Source organism: Mytilus edulis, chromosome 8 (assembly GCF_963676685.1).
Source record: "Mytilus edulis chromosome 8, xbMytEdul2.2, whole genome shotgun sequence".
NCBI classification, from domain to species: Eukaryota; Metazoa; Mollusca; class Bivalvia; order Mytilida; family Mytilidae; genus Mytilus; species Mytilus edulis.
Genome location: NC_092351.1, coordinates 66,314,162 through 66,332,035, shown reverse-complemented (window position 1 = coordinate 66,332,035; position 17,874 = coordinate 66,314,162). Strand labels below are relative to the sequence as shown.

Below are 17,874 nucleotides of genomic sequence, written 5' to 3'. Positions count from 1 at the left end.
TTATGATTTTTATAATTTTCTCTTTCATACTAAAATCATACCCATAAAAAGTCTTTTTGTGTTCTTATGTTTTTTTTTGTTTTAATGCTCAGTATTAGACTGTATCATGTAGTCACGAAAATATGATATGAAAATATGAAACAAAAGACTGTGTGCTTGCATCATCCATTTGTGTTAAGTGGTTCATAAAACACTGATAACTTGTACTAAAAAGCTTGTACACAACATATAGATGTATTTCTTTGTTTTACGTTCCCTCTAGTCAAACACAGGTTTACATTTGAAGGATTAAATTGTATAATCCAAACCTCCCAAAGTATTTGATACCCAGATACACTGTTTTAAATTGCCCAAATAGAATTATTTATCTGCAAAGCGAGTGCCAATGATTAAGAAAAACTGACCAAATTTGGAAAGTAAGAAAATAACCGTGTTATTGAACTAAATGTGAAATCAATTTTACGGTAAGACTTAATATGTTTATGTTTCAAGGTTCAAGTTAAAATACGTGCTGAGTGCAATAAAACATTTCGTGTTTCCTACTTTGCATCAATGGCTTTGATGAGAAAAAATCACTGTGTAAACAATAGACAAATTGGGTGACCTTTCTGCTTTGTATCTTGTATCCAATTTCCTCGCGTATGGAAGTAACATAGCCTTGTATAGTTTCCTTTGTTGACTAGTACATCTTGTCGAACTCCATTTGAAGATATAACGATTCCGATGTGTTCACTAAACAAATAAGAAGATGTAGTATGATTGTCAATGAAGCACATAGCAAGCCATAAAAAGCATAGGAATAACAAATGTGAAAAACTTAAAGAGATCACCAAAGACACATTTTAAATTAATGACATTAAACAAATACAATCATGACAGACAACAACCAATGAGGCCACTGAACTACAGATTCAAGCTTAAGACAAAGCACAACCAGAACGTGGCGGGGTTAAGCATGTTTACAGCCGTCACTCTATCGATAGGATGTGCTTGTTTGAAGTTCTGTTTACGGCGTTCATACCTTTTTATGTATACTACACTATGTGGTTTTGTAGTCAGATCGTTTTTAAATCTAATATTTACATAAACTTTAATTTTATTTGATTAAAAATCCACTGGCAGGTGTTCTATCCTTTCGTTGCAAATTAATAGATATTGCTAAGGCTTATAGTTGTCGTAATGAAAATCTAAGGAATAATTCAATGATTGGACTACTAAATTTATCCTATTCTATCTCTGAAAATACGTCAAATAATAAAACTTGTTAAGCATACAATTAAGTCTCATCAAATCTGTGAACAGATATGTAAGATTATGCGCTATAGTGATTGAATCAAATTTTTAGTAGTTAAAATTTATGTCAGAAGATGCAAACGGTTTTCAGGTAAGTGTTTAATATTTTCAACTTTTATTTATGTTACGCTTAATTACGAAGCATATGTATGAAGATTTCAAATAGGTTTACTTTAGGGTGGTTTATTTTCATTGAGTTTTACTTTAGCCGTTTCGTTAAAAACACCTGTGTTCGAGGTTATATTTTCGTCATCTCTTGATCTTGATTTTGATCTTTTTTTCACAAGTTTAAGATGACCTTTACATGGAGGAATCTTCAATTCAAAATCACAAATTTAAAGAAAAATATATCTGAAAATCGCACTTACGGGGACAGCACCATGTGGATATAAAAAACCTTACATTGTTGACACATATATTTAATATCTTCAATGTTTTTACCGTGTTATTTCTTTTTTTTAGTAATAATTCATGTGTAGCATTTTTGATATATTTTAAACTTCAAAAGACTAATTGATATTATTTTGAAGTATCTATTCGTCCACCTTTAAACCATAACCCTTTCCAAGACTAGATTTCGACACTACCCCATGTAAGAAATAAAGTATCTGTTAATCTCAATTTTAATTGCCAATGAAACATCTGCTTCACCACCCTTTTAGTTTATATACGCAGATGTAGAACATAAACAAAATCTTAATTTAAAGAAACTTCAAATAGAATGTGTCGTCATTCTTTATATTTTGTCTTGCCAAGTATTTTTACAAATAACATGTATAGAAATTATGTGTTTTACCTTTTGGCGTAAATTATACACATTTATAAGTCATGTAAATTTCTATAAAAAGCACATCTTCGCTAGCCAAAGGTTACGATACATATTTAGAAAAATTATATAAAATTACATTATTGGAAAATATTAAGTGTATTTGTACTTGTTACATATCCGAATTGTCGACGCTTTTCTCTCCATTTCTTAAGCTTTAACATTTATTCACATGCAAGCAACTGAACTATATACCATGGAATCTAAGCAGTACATCGATTACCAGATGCCTGAGTTATCATGTTTTTAATATTGGTTTGTAATGGTCAATGAATTACTCTTATGAGACAAATGAAGCACAAAAGGACTGAATAAAATTGGTATTCTTCCATATATGTTTTTGACAAGTTATGCCTCAACTGGGAACAGTATATCGATATATATGTTCCATGCCTTAACGACCATCCTGGCAAAGCAACCCATGCTCTGATATCTTCAAATTTGATACAAGTCCCTTCTTTTGATCTACGAGATGATATCACCGAGGGTAACTGTAGCTTGACCCTATACACTGATATCGATTGTTTAGATGCGTGCTTTTCGGAATAGATCGAAGTCATGACGTAATTTGTAAGCTACATCCGGGTCGTTTTTCGGTCATATATATATGTTAAGGTTTGTTATGGAAACATGCCAAACATGTTAGCCAATGAATTGTTACAGTAGTAACGATATGAGTAGGTTTTTTTCACGTCTTTTTTTTTACAGACAGTCAGACACCAATATATAGTTCATGTTTATTTTTCATAAATCATTACACTATATGCCATAGCTGTTATATGAATGTCGAATATTCGTCCATTTCCCTGACACGCGTGGGATTAACTATATGCCATAGAGGTCAAATGTATATGAATGTCCGTCCGTTTCACTGTCATAGGAGGGATTTAAACTTTGCACAAGACATTTGTTTATTTACTCCGTATTTCTAAATGTCTATAAACTTAAAATGTGTATCTTACTGCCGCGTGATTAGGAATCATGTGAAATAACAATATATGATTGAGAATACAGTTTCCGCACTGAATACTATTTCAATAGACTGTATGCAAAGCTCATCTGATTAACATTTATATTGATTATTGTTTACTTTATCTTTTATGCATACTCTTTTTCATGCTTTAATACTCTGCATCTGGTGCACTGGCTTATACTTAGTCTGACGTCCGAGATTTTACATTTTGCCAAACGATCATCAGAGTTTTATTGATGTGTATACCTGTCCTGGCATCATATCATTCGATGCATTTCCCTCCCCTTACTTAATTATCGTCTTTTTATTCAATTCATTTTGTTGTATCAGGTGGTGAATATTTAATGTTTATTTTTATTTCTAATTCTTGGTCGGTTTAGAATATATATAAAAAAAACACCGTGTGATTCTCTTATTCGTATTTTTTCATTGGTCCAAATTTTATGCTTTTCTCTGATTTTGCTATCATGACGTTAGAAAATAGACTATTGTGGAGAGTTCTATGGAAATAACACGACACTGTAAAAGAAGAGAATACATACCTTATTCTCGTCATTTGCTGCTATAAAACGTTATTCGAAAAGTTTGGCCTAAACATTTGCGGTAATACATGTAATATATATTGTTATGCCCCATTTATGTGCATATATGTTTTTTGGTCTGTGCGTCCGTTCGTTCGTCTGTCCCGCTTCAGGTTTAACGCTTCAGGTTTAAGTTTTTAATCAAGGTAGTTTTTGATGACGTCGAAGTCAAACCAACTTGAAACTTAGTAAACATGTTTTTCTATGATATGATCTTTCTAATTTTAATGCCAAATTAGAGTTTTGACCCCAATTTCACGGTCCACTGAACATAGAAAATGATAGTACGATTGGGACATCTGTGTACTCTGGACACATTCTTGTTATTTGTTACTATAGAAATAAGTGTATCTTCTGTAATGAACTTTTATTGGTGTTCTTGTATTCACCTTTTATTATTCCACTGATCAAAATTAAAAAAAACGTGGAGAGTTGAGATATTTAAAAACAAAGCGAACCCTGCAACACATTCATGTGTCATTCACAAGCCATGAACCTTATCAATGGCTGCCTTACATCATACAATAATCCTTATGTTTTGTTATTTGGAGAAGTTAAGTTGAAGGTAGACGTTTGATCAGTTTATTCTCAACTTTTAGTCTATGGCGATTGAGTATTTTAGAGCTTGCCATATATATCATATTGAATACTATAGTCACTTATTCCATGTTAAAGACTATTGTTGACCTCAAGATGTCTTGAAACTCTTCGTGCCAATACGTTGCTACTTCGTTATATGACGTATATCACATTTCTCCTCTCTAGCTGTATGATATTTAGAGCTTCTGGTAATATCATATGCTAAACTTTTGATTTGTTTTTATTCGTTGGAAAAGGAATCCGAGGAATGAACTAGAATTAAGGAAATGACAAAATTATATCATCTTCATAGACCATATTGGCTCCTGATTTTCCATTTCACCTCTTCGATAGAAATTATTCTACACTTGCATGCTAAGTGTGATATTTCAGAGAACACTTCCTTCTTTGATCTGATTTATCCTCGGATTTATCGAAACTTAAGTTTTCTGTCAGGGATAACAATTAGATAATACAAATTTATTTTCTCTTAAGTTTTCTTATCTGTTTGAATTCATCTGAAGGCGGTTATACGTCTCTTCTTTATGAATGTTTATGCCCATAGAAGGAATCAGTAATGATTATTTATTAAACATTTCATGATTTTTAAATGAAGTTAACGGGAATAAAGTGATGCACTTCAATTTCATTTCAAAATTAAGAAATGAAATTAAAAACTACATAAATCACCTGTCAAAGTCCGTCACCTGATGCAAGATCGAGTCTTATGAGGCATAACTCCGATGTACTTAATTTCAATCAAATTGTAGAAAAGGAAATCGAATTTAAAAACGTCAATCAAATTTACGATCTAATTACAGATTACTTGAAATAACTGATATGTACATGCCTGTAAACTCTGATTTTGTGAAATCGAGCTTCGCTCAAATCCAATTTTAATGAACATAAGGTTCTTGCCAAAGGTCGATGGTTCTCCCGAAATAATCCTGCTTCGGCACCATAAAAAAAAAGGCACCAAAACAAACCACCGTGAAACAGACAGATCCTTGAATTTTTTCGGTTAAATCTTTTCGCAATTTTGTATGAATTCATGACGAATTAGAACTTTATAAACACTAACAAACAACAAACAAGCAAACTTTGGTTGGTGTTTTAAATTTGATAACTTTGTCGATATTCATGCTTTCTCCTAAATTGATAAATTATTCTGAGAATTGTGTTTTAATGGCAGATCTTTGCATTTTTTCTTTTAAATTTGTTCACAGTTTTATATAAAGTCATGACGATTTATAACTTGGCCTATTGTTTAGATACCTGATTATTGGTGAACCTTATACATTGCCATGTAGATGTCACGGCATTGTGTTTGTCATGTGATTGCTGTCTTATCGACCAAGACTAATATCTGCGGTTTTATATATAAGAACATGTTGTATGAGTGCCAAAAAGACAAATCTCTAGGTTACAATTTGTAAAAATAAACCATTTTAGGTCATATTACGTTCTTCAACACGGAGACTTGGCTCACAATGCAACTAACAGCAAGCTTAGTTCATTAAAAATCCTTGATCCACCCCTTAAGGTAAGAGTACATTTGAACTTTGCAGTATATTTGATGTAGTTGATGCATATCTTAGCTGTGCATTAACCAGATCATAGCACAGTTAGAACGATGATATTGTCTCGATCAGTCGTGTGTTATAGTCGTATGTACGCGCTATTGTTATTAGAAGTACCAAGAAGTTAAGTACAGTTTTAATTCACCATTCTTCTCATCTGGCAACACTTGAGTAGAGATAAAACGAGAATAATACTTAAAATGTTCGATTAACATGTAATAATCACTTAGAAGGTGAAGAAAATCGACAATTACTTCATCTTTTGATCTCAATGACATCAGTTTATCGTGACCAACAAAGTCCTAATGATTTTCGTATTGAGTTGTGTAATTGAATTATAAAAGTACAACACCTTTGATAAAGCGATTCAATTGAAAGACAGGGCGGGGTATACTTAAATGACGCAGCAATCCAACGACACAAACAGTTTGTTTGTGCCTTGAGCATAAAGTTTCCTGATTATATCAATGGATTTTGAATTTGTTATGGCCTTATACTATTTGTGTTGTTTTTATTTTTGCTTTTTATTTACAATACATTTTATTGCGAAGTACTTTATAAAGAATGATAATAAAGAATACTACATTGATTATTAAATCCAATAAAATTGTGTTTTCAAAGACACATTTTAAACATCAGGTATATATAGTTGTAATTCAGACACAAGAAAAGCTTCAATTCAGATCGAAATGTTTGTAAACATCATGTTTATCACAGTATGAACCTTTTGTTTTAACCTTTGGATAATTCATCCTAGTTATTTTGAATAATGCCATCTCTTTATAATCCTAAATACATGTACGATGGTGGTGTAATTAACATATCCTTTCATCCTTTTACGTCAAATTTAATATAGTATTGTTCTGAGAGAGCATTTCTCCTGAAAGTAATTAAAATGAAATGGATTGTTGACAGAGATCAATATGTTATGTCATTAATGAAGTACGTCAAATAATCTGGGTGTGATTATCTCAGCTTTCAATTAATCCCAACGATTCTTTAATCAAAAGTACAATCTCTTGAGCTAGTGGATATACTCAATTGTTACTAACTTTATCCTGGTAAGCGCCTTATCATGTTTATCTAATACTCACATTTTATTTAAGGAATGACTGTAATATTTGTCTGTCTATGAAGAAATAACATAAAAAAAATTGGTGCACACTGAATAACGCGCGTAGTAGGTTATTTGACAGTGTGCACCACATTTTTTATGCTATTTCGAATAGACAGAAAAAATATTACAGTCATTTCTTATAATTTAATTCTAAATTCCATTTTAAACCGTAGAAAACCATGAAAAAACGTTGGTGACGTCACGGTCACATGACTAAATTATGTCTATGGGCTCATAACAAAATAACGTCAGCCAATCAGAAGACGCGTTACATCCAAAATTAAATTATTATCATATAGCATAGTTATATAACAAAGACAAGCATGTTATATTATACACTTATTGTCTTCATCAAAATCTTAGGCTAAAAAAAGTAAATCAAGACAAGTTTTTTTATTTTATTTTCTTTTACCGAGGTCCACAATAGCATGTACAGCCGGAACAAAGTGAATCGAAGGTATTTCCATCAGTTAATTTTTTTATTAGACTACAGAAAGGTTCTTTCTTCCTTGTTGAAGTTTTGTCATTATTTTCTTATGAAAAATTAACATGCTAAGCACATGTGTAACCTAACTCCAGCTTAAGGTCGCATGAAAATGAATTAAAATGAGGTTAAATAATTGACTTTAAAGGTGCATTAGGTATTATAATATTTTAGCACTTGCACTAGCATTTTGCACTCAAGCCGCCAACAAATGCAGACTTTTATTAGGAAGGATATTTACCAATATTGGTGGGTGTAATGACAGTATCATTTTCCATTATTTAATAAGAGAATTAAGTATTTTCATTCATGTAAATTTAATATAATATTAAAAGAGATAACATTACAACAGCGCACCATCTTTTCGAAAGTTTTAGTATTTAATTTTTACAACCAGGGTAATCGATCATCTTACGACGTGGCATGCTATTTAATTGAAATTCTGTGTTTTACAAATGTTCCTCTTCTTTCCTACGCAGTCAAGTTTTGTAATGTTTATATTTCTTCAGTAACGTTCCTTTTAACAAAAAATGAGATTGTTTATCTTGTTTAAATTGTTTATCTATATTTTAATTACAGGATAAATTGACATAGGTTTCCTTTCACATTCATTGATTATATAACTAAATAATTATTGCTGAATAAACTTAGTTGAAATTACCATAATCTTCAAATGAATATTTGTTGTCTGATACAAGAGGTCGTACAAAGAATCTTCTATTGCGTCAAATTCCATACAATAGGAAACAATCGGTGATTTATGCTTTTCATAAGGTATTTACATAGAAATGAAGAAAAGTTCATTGAGATAATAGGATGGAACCGGAACTTTTTGTCGATTCGCACTTCGTCTACAATGTCAACTAAAAATTTACATATAAAAATCATGTCTGTGTTCTGCTTCTCTAAACTTATTTCCCCAATGTTTACATAATTTGATTGCAAACTTTTAACAGGAAAAGCTAAACATGCACTTAGCTCATACAATTGTTTTGTACATCGTTTATAGGATAGACATCTTGCATTTAATTATACGAAAAAAATATGAAAAGTATTTCATCATGCTTGGTTAAATATATAGGACTCCTATCCTCCTTACTTGTAAGCTGTCGTTTTATCCTGTCTCTGTACTTTCGTTGTCAAGTATTAAAAAAGATTTTCAATCATATGCTTTTGAGGGAATGTTTTTAATCTGCACATTAATCTTTACTTAACGTTTTGGTTTACTGTGTACATGTATATTGCTCTTTATACACAAAATTCTGAAACCACCCATCCATACTGTGGAACTATTTTCAAAAATACTGCGTACAGAACAACGAATTATTTTAGAAATGAAATTTTGCCGGTATTTGTCATTTTCGGTGTATCTAACTATTTTTTTATTATTGCTTTTGTGTCGGCTCTCGTGAATTTGCAGAAAGAAACATTAGAGTATATCGAGAATATACCTTTTGTCTTAAAAGTAACATTTTAGCGATCTAGAGTTTTTATTTCCAGCGTTTAAACCAACACTAACTGGCCCACCTTCCAACTACAATGAGGCTAGACTGAAATTTTCAATAGAATCGTCGTTTCGTCAAATACAAGGGCCGTAACTAAGGTTCGAATTCAGGGGAGGCAGGGGTTTGTGGGCTGCCGAATGAGGCCCCTAAAAGATTTTTTGCTCTCATTAAAATGGCTAAAAAGCAGTATTGCTTGAACCTGGAAGCAATTTTTATGCAAAAACAAGCTGAGATTGCTGTTCGGGGTGAGCCAATGCTCCGTCTTGAAGGCCGTACATTGACCTTTAATTATTAACATTCAATACATTGTGACCAAGGATGTTTTTCTCAATAAAATCTAGCTAAAATGACCCGTTTTCCTTCGATTTTCTTTCTTTAAGAAACATCAGTATTGCTGGATCCTGGGAGCAATTTTTATACAAACAATTATTATTTGTATTTAAAAATCTTTTTGTTAGAAATCAAACAGGTAAGATAAAAAAAAACATATAAAGTAAGACCATAGAACGCAAGATATATTTTTTTTATCGAGGACCTTGAATTTCAATATTTTTGAAAGCTGAACAAACATGTATATAACTACAACCAGGGACTTTCTATACTAAGTATATACTAGTATAGAAAGTCCCTGCTACAACGAAAGGGAGTGTTTAACTACTAAGGCATTGACCATAATGTTCTCGTACGATCAGGAAACGTTAAAAAAATGATCCAACTGCTGATTCAGCTGGTAACAAATTTCCGATATTATTAAAGATTCACAATACAAAGGGAACTTTCTATGCTTAATTGAGTCCCTAAATAAATGTGAACAGTTATATTTTATTCAAAATTATCGAAAAGCAAAGTTTAATATGTTTTCTCGTACGAATACTGAATAACAGACGGACGGCCACACGAACAAAACAAAAGCGGCAAACAAATGCTGAAACGTTTCACTATCGATCAAAAATCCGGAAAATGACATATATCACGTATCATGATAACACTGTCAAAACTATAAACTTGTGTTGTTTATACTATAAATTCAAATTCTTCGTGGACATATTGTCAATATTTCATTTTATTACTTCAAAAAAAATTTTGGTGTAGAAAATTCAGGGGAGGCAGTTGCCTCCCCTGCCTCATAGGTAGTTACGGCCCTGTATACCAATGGCAGCAATAACAGTGTAAATGTTTTATCCTGCAATCAGCTATCTATTGTAATAACAGGTATACAAATATATAGTTCCCTTTAATTATAGTGTATTTTTTCTTTATTTTTTTCTTTCCATTTTTTCGTTTATTTCTTAGCTTTTCTGGTGTGGAAATGAAAGAAGAGAGCTGAAATACAATTTTGGATGTTTTATTTTAACTGATTTTGATAAGGAAAGAGTGATTAGGCCAGGTGCAAAAAGGTAATATTTACACTTTTCGGAACATCTCTTGATTTGCATATAGGGGTATGATGTAAACATGCTATTTTTCGGAAAATTGCATATATTTTTGGACTTGTATTATACATTACACACACAAAAAAATAGACAAAAAGTTTAGGCAATTTTTTTTTAATGCGACAAAACGTTATAAAGAAATGATAGAGGAATTAATTGTGGTCTCGAGCCTCTCCTGTTACCTCGCTCCATGTTGAGCACGTGGTTATGGGGATTTTTCTTTCGTGAACCAGTTCATTTTGGGTCTCCTCATCGCGGTCCGCGATTAAACTATCGATTTCTTTGAAACACTAGAGACAATGATTTACATCTGACAACGAAAGTTTCGAGTGTTGGGTGTAAATTTCAGGATAAAAACAATATATGTATATTGTCGGAAAATATAAAATTTATTTGTACTCGCTACGAAACAGGAGAAAAGCTCGGCGGAGCCTCGCTTTTCGTCCTGTTTCTAAAGCTCATACAAATAAATTTTATATTTTCCGACAATGTACATATATTGTATATATACTTGAAATGTTGCTCACGTGATTTTACAAGAACCTGAAACTCGCATCAATTCGAATTAGAAAAGAAGAGTGTGTGAACGAGGCATATAACCTACACGAAATTCTAAACAATATAGACCTAAGTTATGTTCTCAAAAGTTTAAAAAAATCTAACACGTACTCAACGACCAACCACAATGATAAACGACACGACTAGAAAGCTTCACTTTTGTAGACCAATGAAAGTAATGAACCGAATGCTATCTAAATAAAACAATGAACCATTTTTCGCTCGTCCTCTTGTTCCTTTGTCTTGATTTGGCTTAATTTTGGGTTTATAGATTTTCAGCGATTAATAATACCGATTTTAGGTATTTGATTGAGAGATTCACGATGAGAAATTATTGACACATTATTATCATCTATATTTAGATGTAGCTTCTCCTATTGTGTTTTTGTTTTAATAGCACTCTGTCAATGCCCAGGGCAGAAACTCATAATTTTAACCGTATTAGCGAGCAAAGTAGCCAGTGAATTTCCGTTCACATGACAGTTGAGATATAGATATAAATAAAATGTTGTTGGTTTATATGTCAACATGCGTCGATATTCAGGTCGGATATCCGTATAGAGCTTCCGTTTCGGTTTTAATCATTGCCATTGCACATTCAATAACTTTCAAATTTGCTGTACCGGTAATGGTGTAGTGCACGATTGATGAGAAATATATTTTCTGAAAGGTTCTAAGCCGCATCACATCAGCATCAGCCTCTTGTGATTTGAGGACAAATAAAGTAGATAAACTAAGTAACTGGTTTGAAAAGTGTATTTAAAAACTGCTCCCCAATACATTTTTAGAAGTAAAACCGGACCTGATAAATGTGTTCAATACACTTCTATACGAATATTTATGAGAATGAATTTTTTGTTACTTGGCTCAATCTAAAACCGATCAGCACTTTTTTTAAGAACGGCTCATTCAATAAGGTTATTTAAATACTCTCAGGTTTTTCCCAAACACATTAATGCTTCTTTTGAAAAAGAGATTTTCTGAAACTTAATTGCTCTTTAATGATGCATATGATAAAGTGTAAATCAGATGCATCTACGGGATCATTGCATTGACTCTGTTAGTGATTATTGAACTTTCGGTTCAAAACAAGAATTTCAACGGTCATGGAACTTTTTCATTTGATTGTAAAATATTCAATCTTTACTTATTTTTATGTTTTTATTTCAAAATAACTTAAACTAGATTCGTTCAAGTATACACCCATGCGGGCGACTATATATCTATGAGGGCGTTAGTCCAATTACATGTATCTAATTCACCGCAGCATATTATCATGGTCAATGCAAAATGAAGAATAATTTAGGAACGAGGTCTTTCAGCAGTTTGGTCTTTTTATCTCGATAATTCATTATGTGATGAAAGTATGATATCCAATTACATTATACTGCACAATGGTGTAAAAGACAGTTTTGAATGCTGTAATTGATAAAAAAAAAAAAAAAAACCCATTTGTACCAATACCGTATACCCATCCAAAACATTATTGCAAGCAGTCATTATTTACTTAAGTTGTACTTTCTGATTGTGTAAGATCCGCATCGTTCTTTCTATATAACTACATTGTTAATGCATCATAGATTTGAATCTATTGTTATCAATTGTATGCATTGATTGATATGCTGATTACAATTTCACGCTGTGGTTGATGTATCTATGCGCCTAAGATGAAGATCATCGTTAACCAATCAAATAAGTCATTAAGATATGCCAAACTTTGTACGAATGACGTTTCAATTATTGTGATTGATTGATTGATTGTTTTTTGCTTAACGTCCAGTAGCAAGTCTTTCATGGATATTCTGGACGATCAACGATTGTGATAGATCTATTTTCCCAATATTATTCAATCAGGAATACAGATGTCAAACTCCTGCTTAATTTAATTTATCAAAATCAATTGAAAATCGCTTTTGCCCTTTGGAATTTTAAGTATAATTATAATGGTCGAGAGAATTGAAGAACGAACAGTGCTATGATTTCAGATATTTGGATCATCAAATTAAAATTATACCCGAAGATATTAACTTGTTGGTTATCGTTTTCTCCAATTTTAAAAGTTGACGGACTTTTTTTAAATGACATCAAATTCACTGCTGCCACGTATGCAGAAAACGCGATAATCAATAGAACTCTAACATATCAATTAAATAAGTCGATGCCTTGAGCGGAGTTTGTTTTACTGCTCAAATAAAAAAGAAGATGTGATATGAATGCCAATGAGACAACTGTCCACAAGATACCAATCTGACACAAAAATTAACAACTATAGGTCACCGTACGGTCTTCAACAATGAGCAAAGCCCATACCGCATAGTCAGCTATAAAAGGCCCCGAAACGACACTGTAAAACATTTCAAACGAGAAAACTAACGGCCTTATTTATATTAAAAAAAAAAAATGAACGAAAAACAAATATGCAACAAATAAACAAACGACAACCACTGAATTACAGGCTTCTGACTTGAGACAGGCACATGTAGTCTTTTTTCCAATTGTCTGAACTTTAACGTTAGTTTCGGGTTTCAGATTCCCAAATATTTTGCCATCAAAACCACTTTACAAAAAGAACATGTATCGAATGCGCATCAAACTTTCTTTAATTTAATGTTGTAAAAACTAGAAATCTAAATAAACCTTTCGTCTTCTTTTTGCAAGTTGCGACTTTATACATTAATCCACGATCCAGTCAATCTCAACAAAGAGTTACTTAGAATTGAGCATATGATATTGATACTTTCCTTTTGTTAAAAGGCGTATGTTGTATTCTGTTTGTCTTATGCTTTATTTAATAGTGTTATTGGGTTTTTGTTTTTTACTTGTATCTCCTTATACCCTTTTCAAGGTTGTATGCAAGTTGTTTAATGTAAAAGTTTTTTTTTTTATTTGGCAAAACCAACGATTTAAAAACTATTTATGAGGTTGACTGAAACTTTATGCTGTTATACTTTTAAGATGAAAGCTTAGATAGATATATCTACTTTTTAATTGCAGTCACTCTCTATGAGATCATATCTATCATCTGGATCAAACAGTTAACATTAAGAATTTTGTATGTTTTACTATTTAAATAAAATAGATATCTTTGGTGATTATCCAGAAAGTTGTTATGCAACATAGATACAGATATTGTATATGTCATAAATTAACGTTTAGATTGATACTCTCTTTATAAATGTTACCTAAGTAAATATGAATTAAACATGTGAGTAAAATGTTTTATAACAAAAATACACAACTCCGAGGAAAATCTGGTCGGAAATTCCGTTATCAAAAGGTAGACATCAACGAAACACAATCCCTCCCCTAAAAATATATCACTCAATTTTTATGTTTTGAAAACTTTCAAAAAGAATGGAAACACTGGCTGAAAGGTTCATTTATATCGTTTCGAGATCTGAAAATTAGAATGTTTTAATACCCGCCTTTCCTTTATTTCATAGACCATCAATAAATTATGAAGGTACATCATTTTAGAATTTGTAAGAAGCAAAATGATTAAACATGAGTCAATTAATGGAAAAGGTTGTTTAAAAAGTTTTTGTGTCAAAATTATCCATCGATATATTACAAATATTGTTTAAAAAGTATTTTACTCAGACATAACTTGGTTTAAGAATTATTAGCAGACATGTAATATTTGTGTAGGAAAGTGTCCCTTGAGAACCAAGAACGACGGCAAAATATTAGATAATTTAAACTCTATCTACATGTCCTTGAATTTGAAAACTTTCGTAAAATCTCATCTTTCCCTCATTACGTCATAAGAAAATGTTTGCATGGGATTAGGTAATTTGTTGATGTTTTAGTTACTGTAATAAAACAGTTTTTATCTTTTTCAAATTTGATTTTTTTTCCATTGCAGGTGTGTAAAAGAATGATAAACCAATCCCCATGTATGACAAGTGTGGATCAAGTTTGACTTAACCCCGTGACAGCAATCTCGCAGTCACACGCATCACTGGTTATACAACAAAACATCGATGATTACAACCTATAATCTTTCATCGGGAAGTCATCATGAAAACGTCTGATGTCTGATTCATAGGATAGATGAAACTTTTACGATCTTATTAAAGAATTTGTTGCTTTATATTTTCTGAAAACTATAGGATCACTCTTCCGAGTAATAAACGTGGATAACTTTGAAATAGAATCAATAGCTGTCTGAATGACTTACGTCTTGTAATGCTCTGAAAAATATAGTGGAACGTTATACATTACAGAATAAAAAATAATGTTTGATTAGGCTTGGCAGTTGTGTCTATCAAAGTGTTCATTTTGAATTGTTTGATAATATATTATCTTCATTTGAAATGACTTGAATCATTAGTGTATTTTTCCATGGAATGCAAGTGCTTTTAATTAAGAAATTCTAGTATATACATTTTAATAGATCAATACGAATAGTTTACTTTTAAAATTGAAACAATTTAAATCAAAGAGTAATTCGATAACATATAGATATTTGGCACAGTTGAAGACTATGAGAGTTTTTGAAGGAAACCAATGACAGAGTTTTTCACCAGTTTACGCCATTTTTTCCTGAATGATTTAATAATGAACGGAACCGAGGAATGTACAGTATGGTGGTGTGATAAATCGGGAACATTGCTGACTCTAGAAATTATCGCGATAATTCTGTGTATCGTCGGAGGCTTGGGAAACATAATAACAGTTCTAGCAATATGCTTCTCTAGTCTACGGAATAACATTAACTGTATTTTGATTGGGAGCTTAAGTTTTGCTGGATTTTTATATTGTGGTCTTATTTTGCCCTTGCAGGCAGTTATATTTCATCGCCATAGCAACGCTGTACCACAAGAGTTTTGTAGCGCCGCCGGTGGTATAAGGTACACACTTGTAGGCGTTATTTTGGTGCACTTAGGGATAATTGCGTTATATCGGTATCTCAATGTGGTACATTTAGCACAGTATCAGAATCTTTCACAGAAAAGACCGCTAATGATAACGATAGCCATTGGCTGGATTTTACCACTTCTTTTTACAGCTCCGCCATCATTCCGAATCTGGGGAGGATTTACCTTTGTCCCCGCTATTTTAGCTTGTACTTTTGAGAAAGGTATAGACCAATCAAATAGAATTGTGACAGTCACATGTGGCTTTATTGTTCCATGCATTTTTATTATATTTTGCTATGCTAGAATAGGCTGTGTGGCTTACGGTAGTTCCAAGCGTGTAAGTCAATGGCATGGCAACGTATCACAAACGAGAGCACTGCGACTGTCAGCGATGATGTTATGTATATTCGGTGTATATTTTTTAGGAACTTTTCCATATTTTATAGTAAATGTCTACGATAGAACATTTTCGAAGCCGATTCACCACTTATGGACAACTGTTCTCGGATGGATCTTATATTGTACAAATCCGATCGTGTATACTGTGATGGACCTTAATTTCCGGACAGCATATCGTCGATTTCTTCTAGGAGACTGCGAGAAAAGTCCATTGAGAAGGGGTCCAACTGCAACCTATGTTTAGAGATTATTTTTGTTGACGTTGTTGTTTAGGTTTTTATGTACACTTGCCATTGAACAACACAGGACGTTTGAGTAATGTTTCATAGTGTGGTATTAACAAATTGCTTTGAAGAATGCAAAGTAATCTTTTTAGAATATAACAAAAATTGAAAATATATTCGTTAAATTTATGAATGGACAACAAAAGAAATTCTTATCATCTAATCCTTTGTGGAGATTAGAAAGTGGACATATGAATAAAAGCTATCGATATTGGGATGATTATTTTTGTATATGACTCAATGCAGTCATAGAGTTATCTGTAGAAGGAATTGTATTTTTTAATATATTAATGTCTGAAATAAATTATTTTGTATAAAATTATGTACCCAGTCGTTTAAATACTATCTAACGTACACAATTTCAATTACACTTTCTTATTTCATAATAAATCTGAACAATGCACCAATTAATAGCATCTTCAGAGTCACTTCCGTGCAAATTATGCTCTATTCGTACGGGTTTTCCAGATTGTTTGTTAACAGAGACATTAAAATCTTAAGAACTATTACATCCAAATCAAAAACAAATTATGTCTTGATGTAAATTCTAATCGAAAATATATCCAGTGATCTTGACAACACATAACAGTTTTATCAACAGGAATTTCCATTTTATGAAATTAATATTTTATTGTAAGTTTATTTGAAGTTGAAAGTCATCATATTCACATGAAGTGAATATATTTACAAACTCTTTAACAGTATAAGACATTGATGATGATATCTTTTTCTCAATTTGATAAATTTACTAAGTAAGTAAACTCGGTTCAAGACCAGCATGCACTCCAAAACAGACAGTTCACAAAATGATAAACAGTTAGATACACCAAATGCACCAGTTTTGCTTGATTCAAAACAATTGGAAATCCAAGTCTATCACGAAGGTTACGAACATTCCCAAACAAAATTGTATCAAGTGTGAAACATGTGGCTATAAAAATAACAAAACTACCGAACTCATAGGAAAATTCAATACGGAAAGAAAGACCAGTAACAAATGGCAAAATCAATAGCTCAAACACATCAAACGTACGGGAAACAACTGTCATATTCCAGACTTGAAACAGACATTTCCTTATGTAGGAAATGGTGGATAAAGCCTGGTTTTATAGCTACCTATACCACTTTTCTTGTATGGTAGTCGTATAGAATTCCATTATATTATAATTAATGTTTGATCAAATCAAACAATATAATAGGCTAAAATGTCAAAAATATGGGTACAGAAGTAAACATTGTAAAATAAATTTAATCAATGTATATATACAAATACCCTTTTCAAAAAATAAAAAAAAGGTCGATAGACAAAATACATAAGCACCAAAATAAAAAGACCACAATACAAAAAAGAAAAAAATACTGAACTCTGATACAAACGGAAAGTCCCTAATCAAGTCGCA

The 17,874-nt window shown here is 31.9% G+C and overlaps 1 protein-coding gene across 1 annotated transcript; it reads left to right on the top strand.

Moving 5' to 3' along the window:
* The first annotated feature begins 15,373 nt into the window (after nucleotides 1-15,373).
* LOC139486103 (protein trapped in endoderm-1-like) lies at nucleotides 15,374-16,434 on the top strand. Its single transcript, XM_071270814.1, has one exon. The coding sequence runs from the start codon at nucleotides 15,439-15,441 to the stop codon at nucleotides 16,432-16,434; it is 996 nt and encodes a 331-aa protein (XP_071126915.1). The 5' UTR covers nucleotides 15,374-15,438.
* The last annotated feature ends 1,440 nt before the right edge of the window (nucleotides 16,435-17,874 follow it).

Excerpts from the sequence above, each read along its gene's own strand:
- LOC139486103 (XM_071270814.1), top strand. The coding sequence starts at position 15,439 with ATGACAGAGTTTTTCACCAGTTTACGCCATTTTTTCCTGAATGATTTA.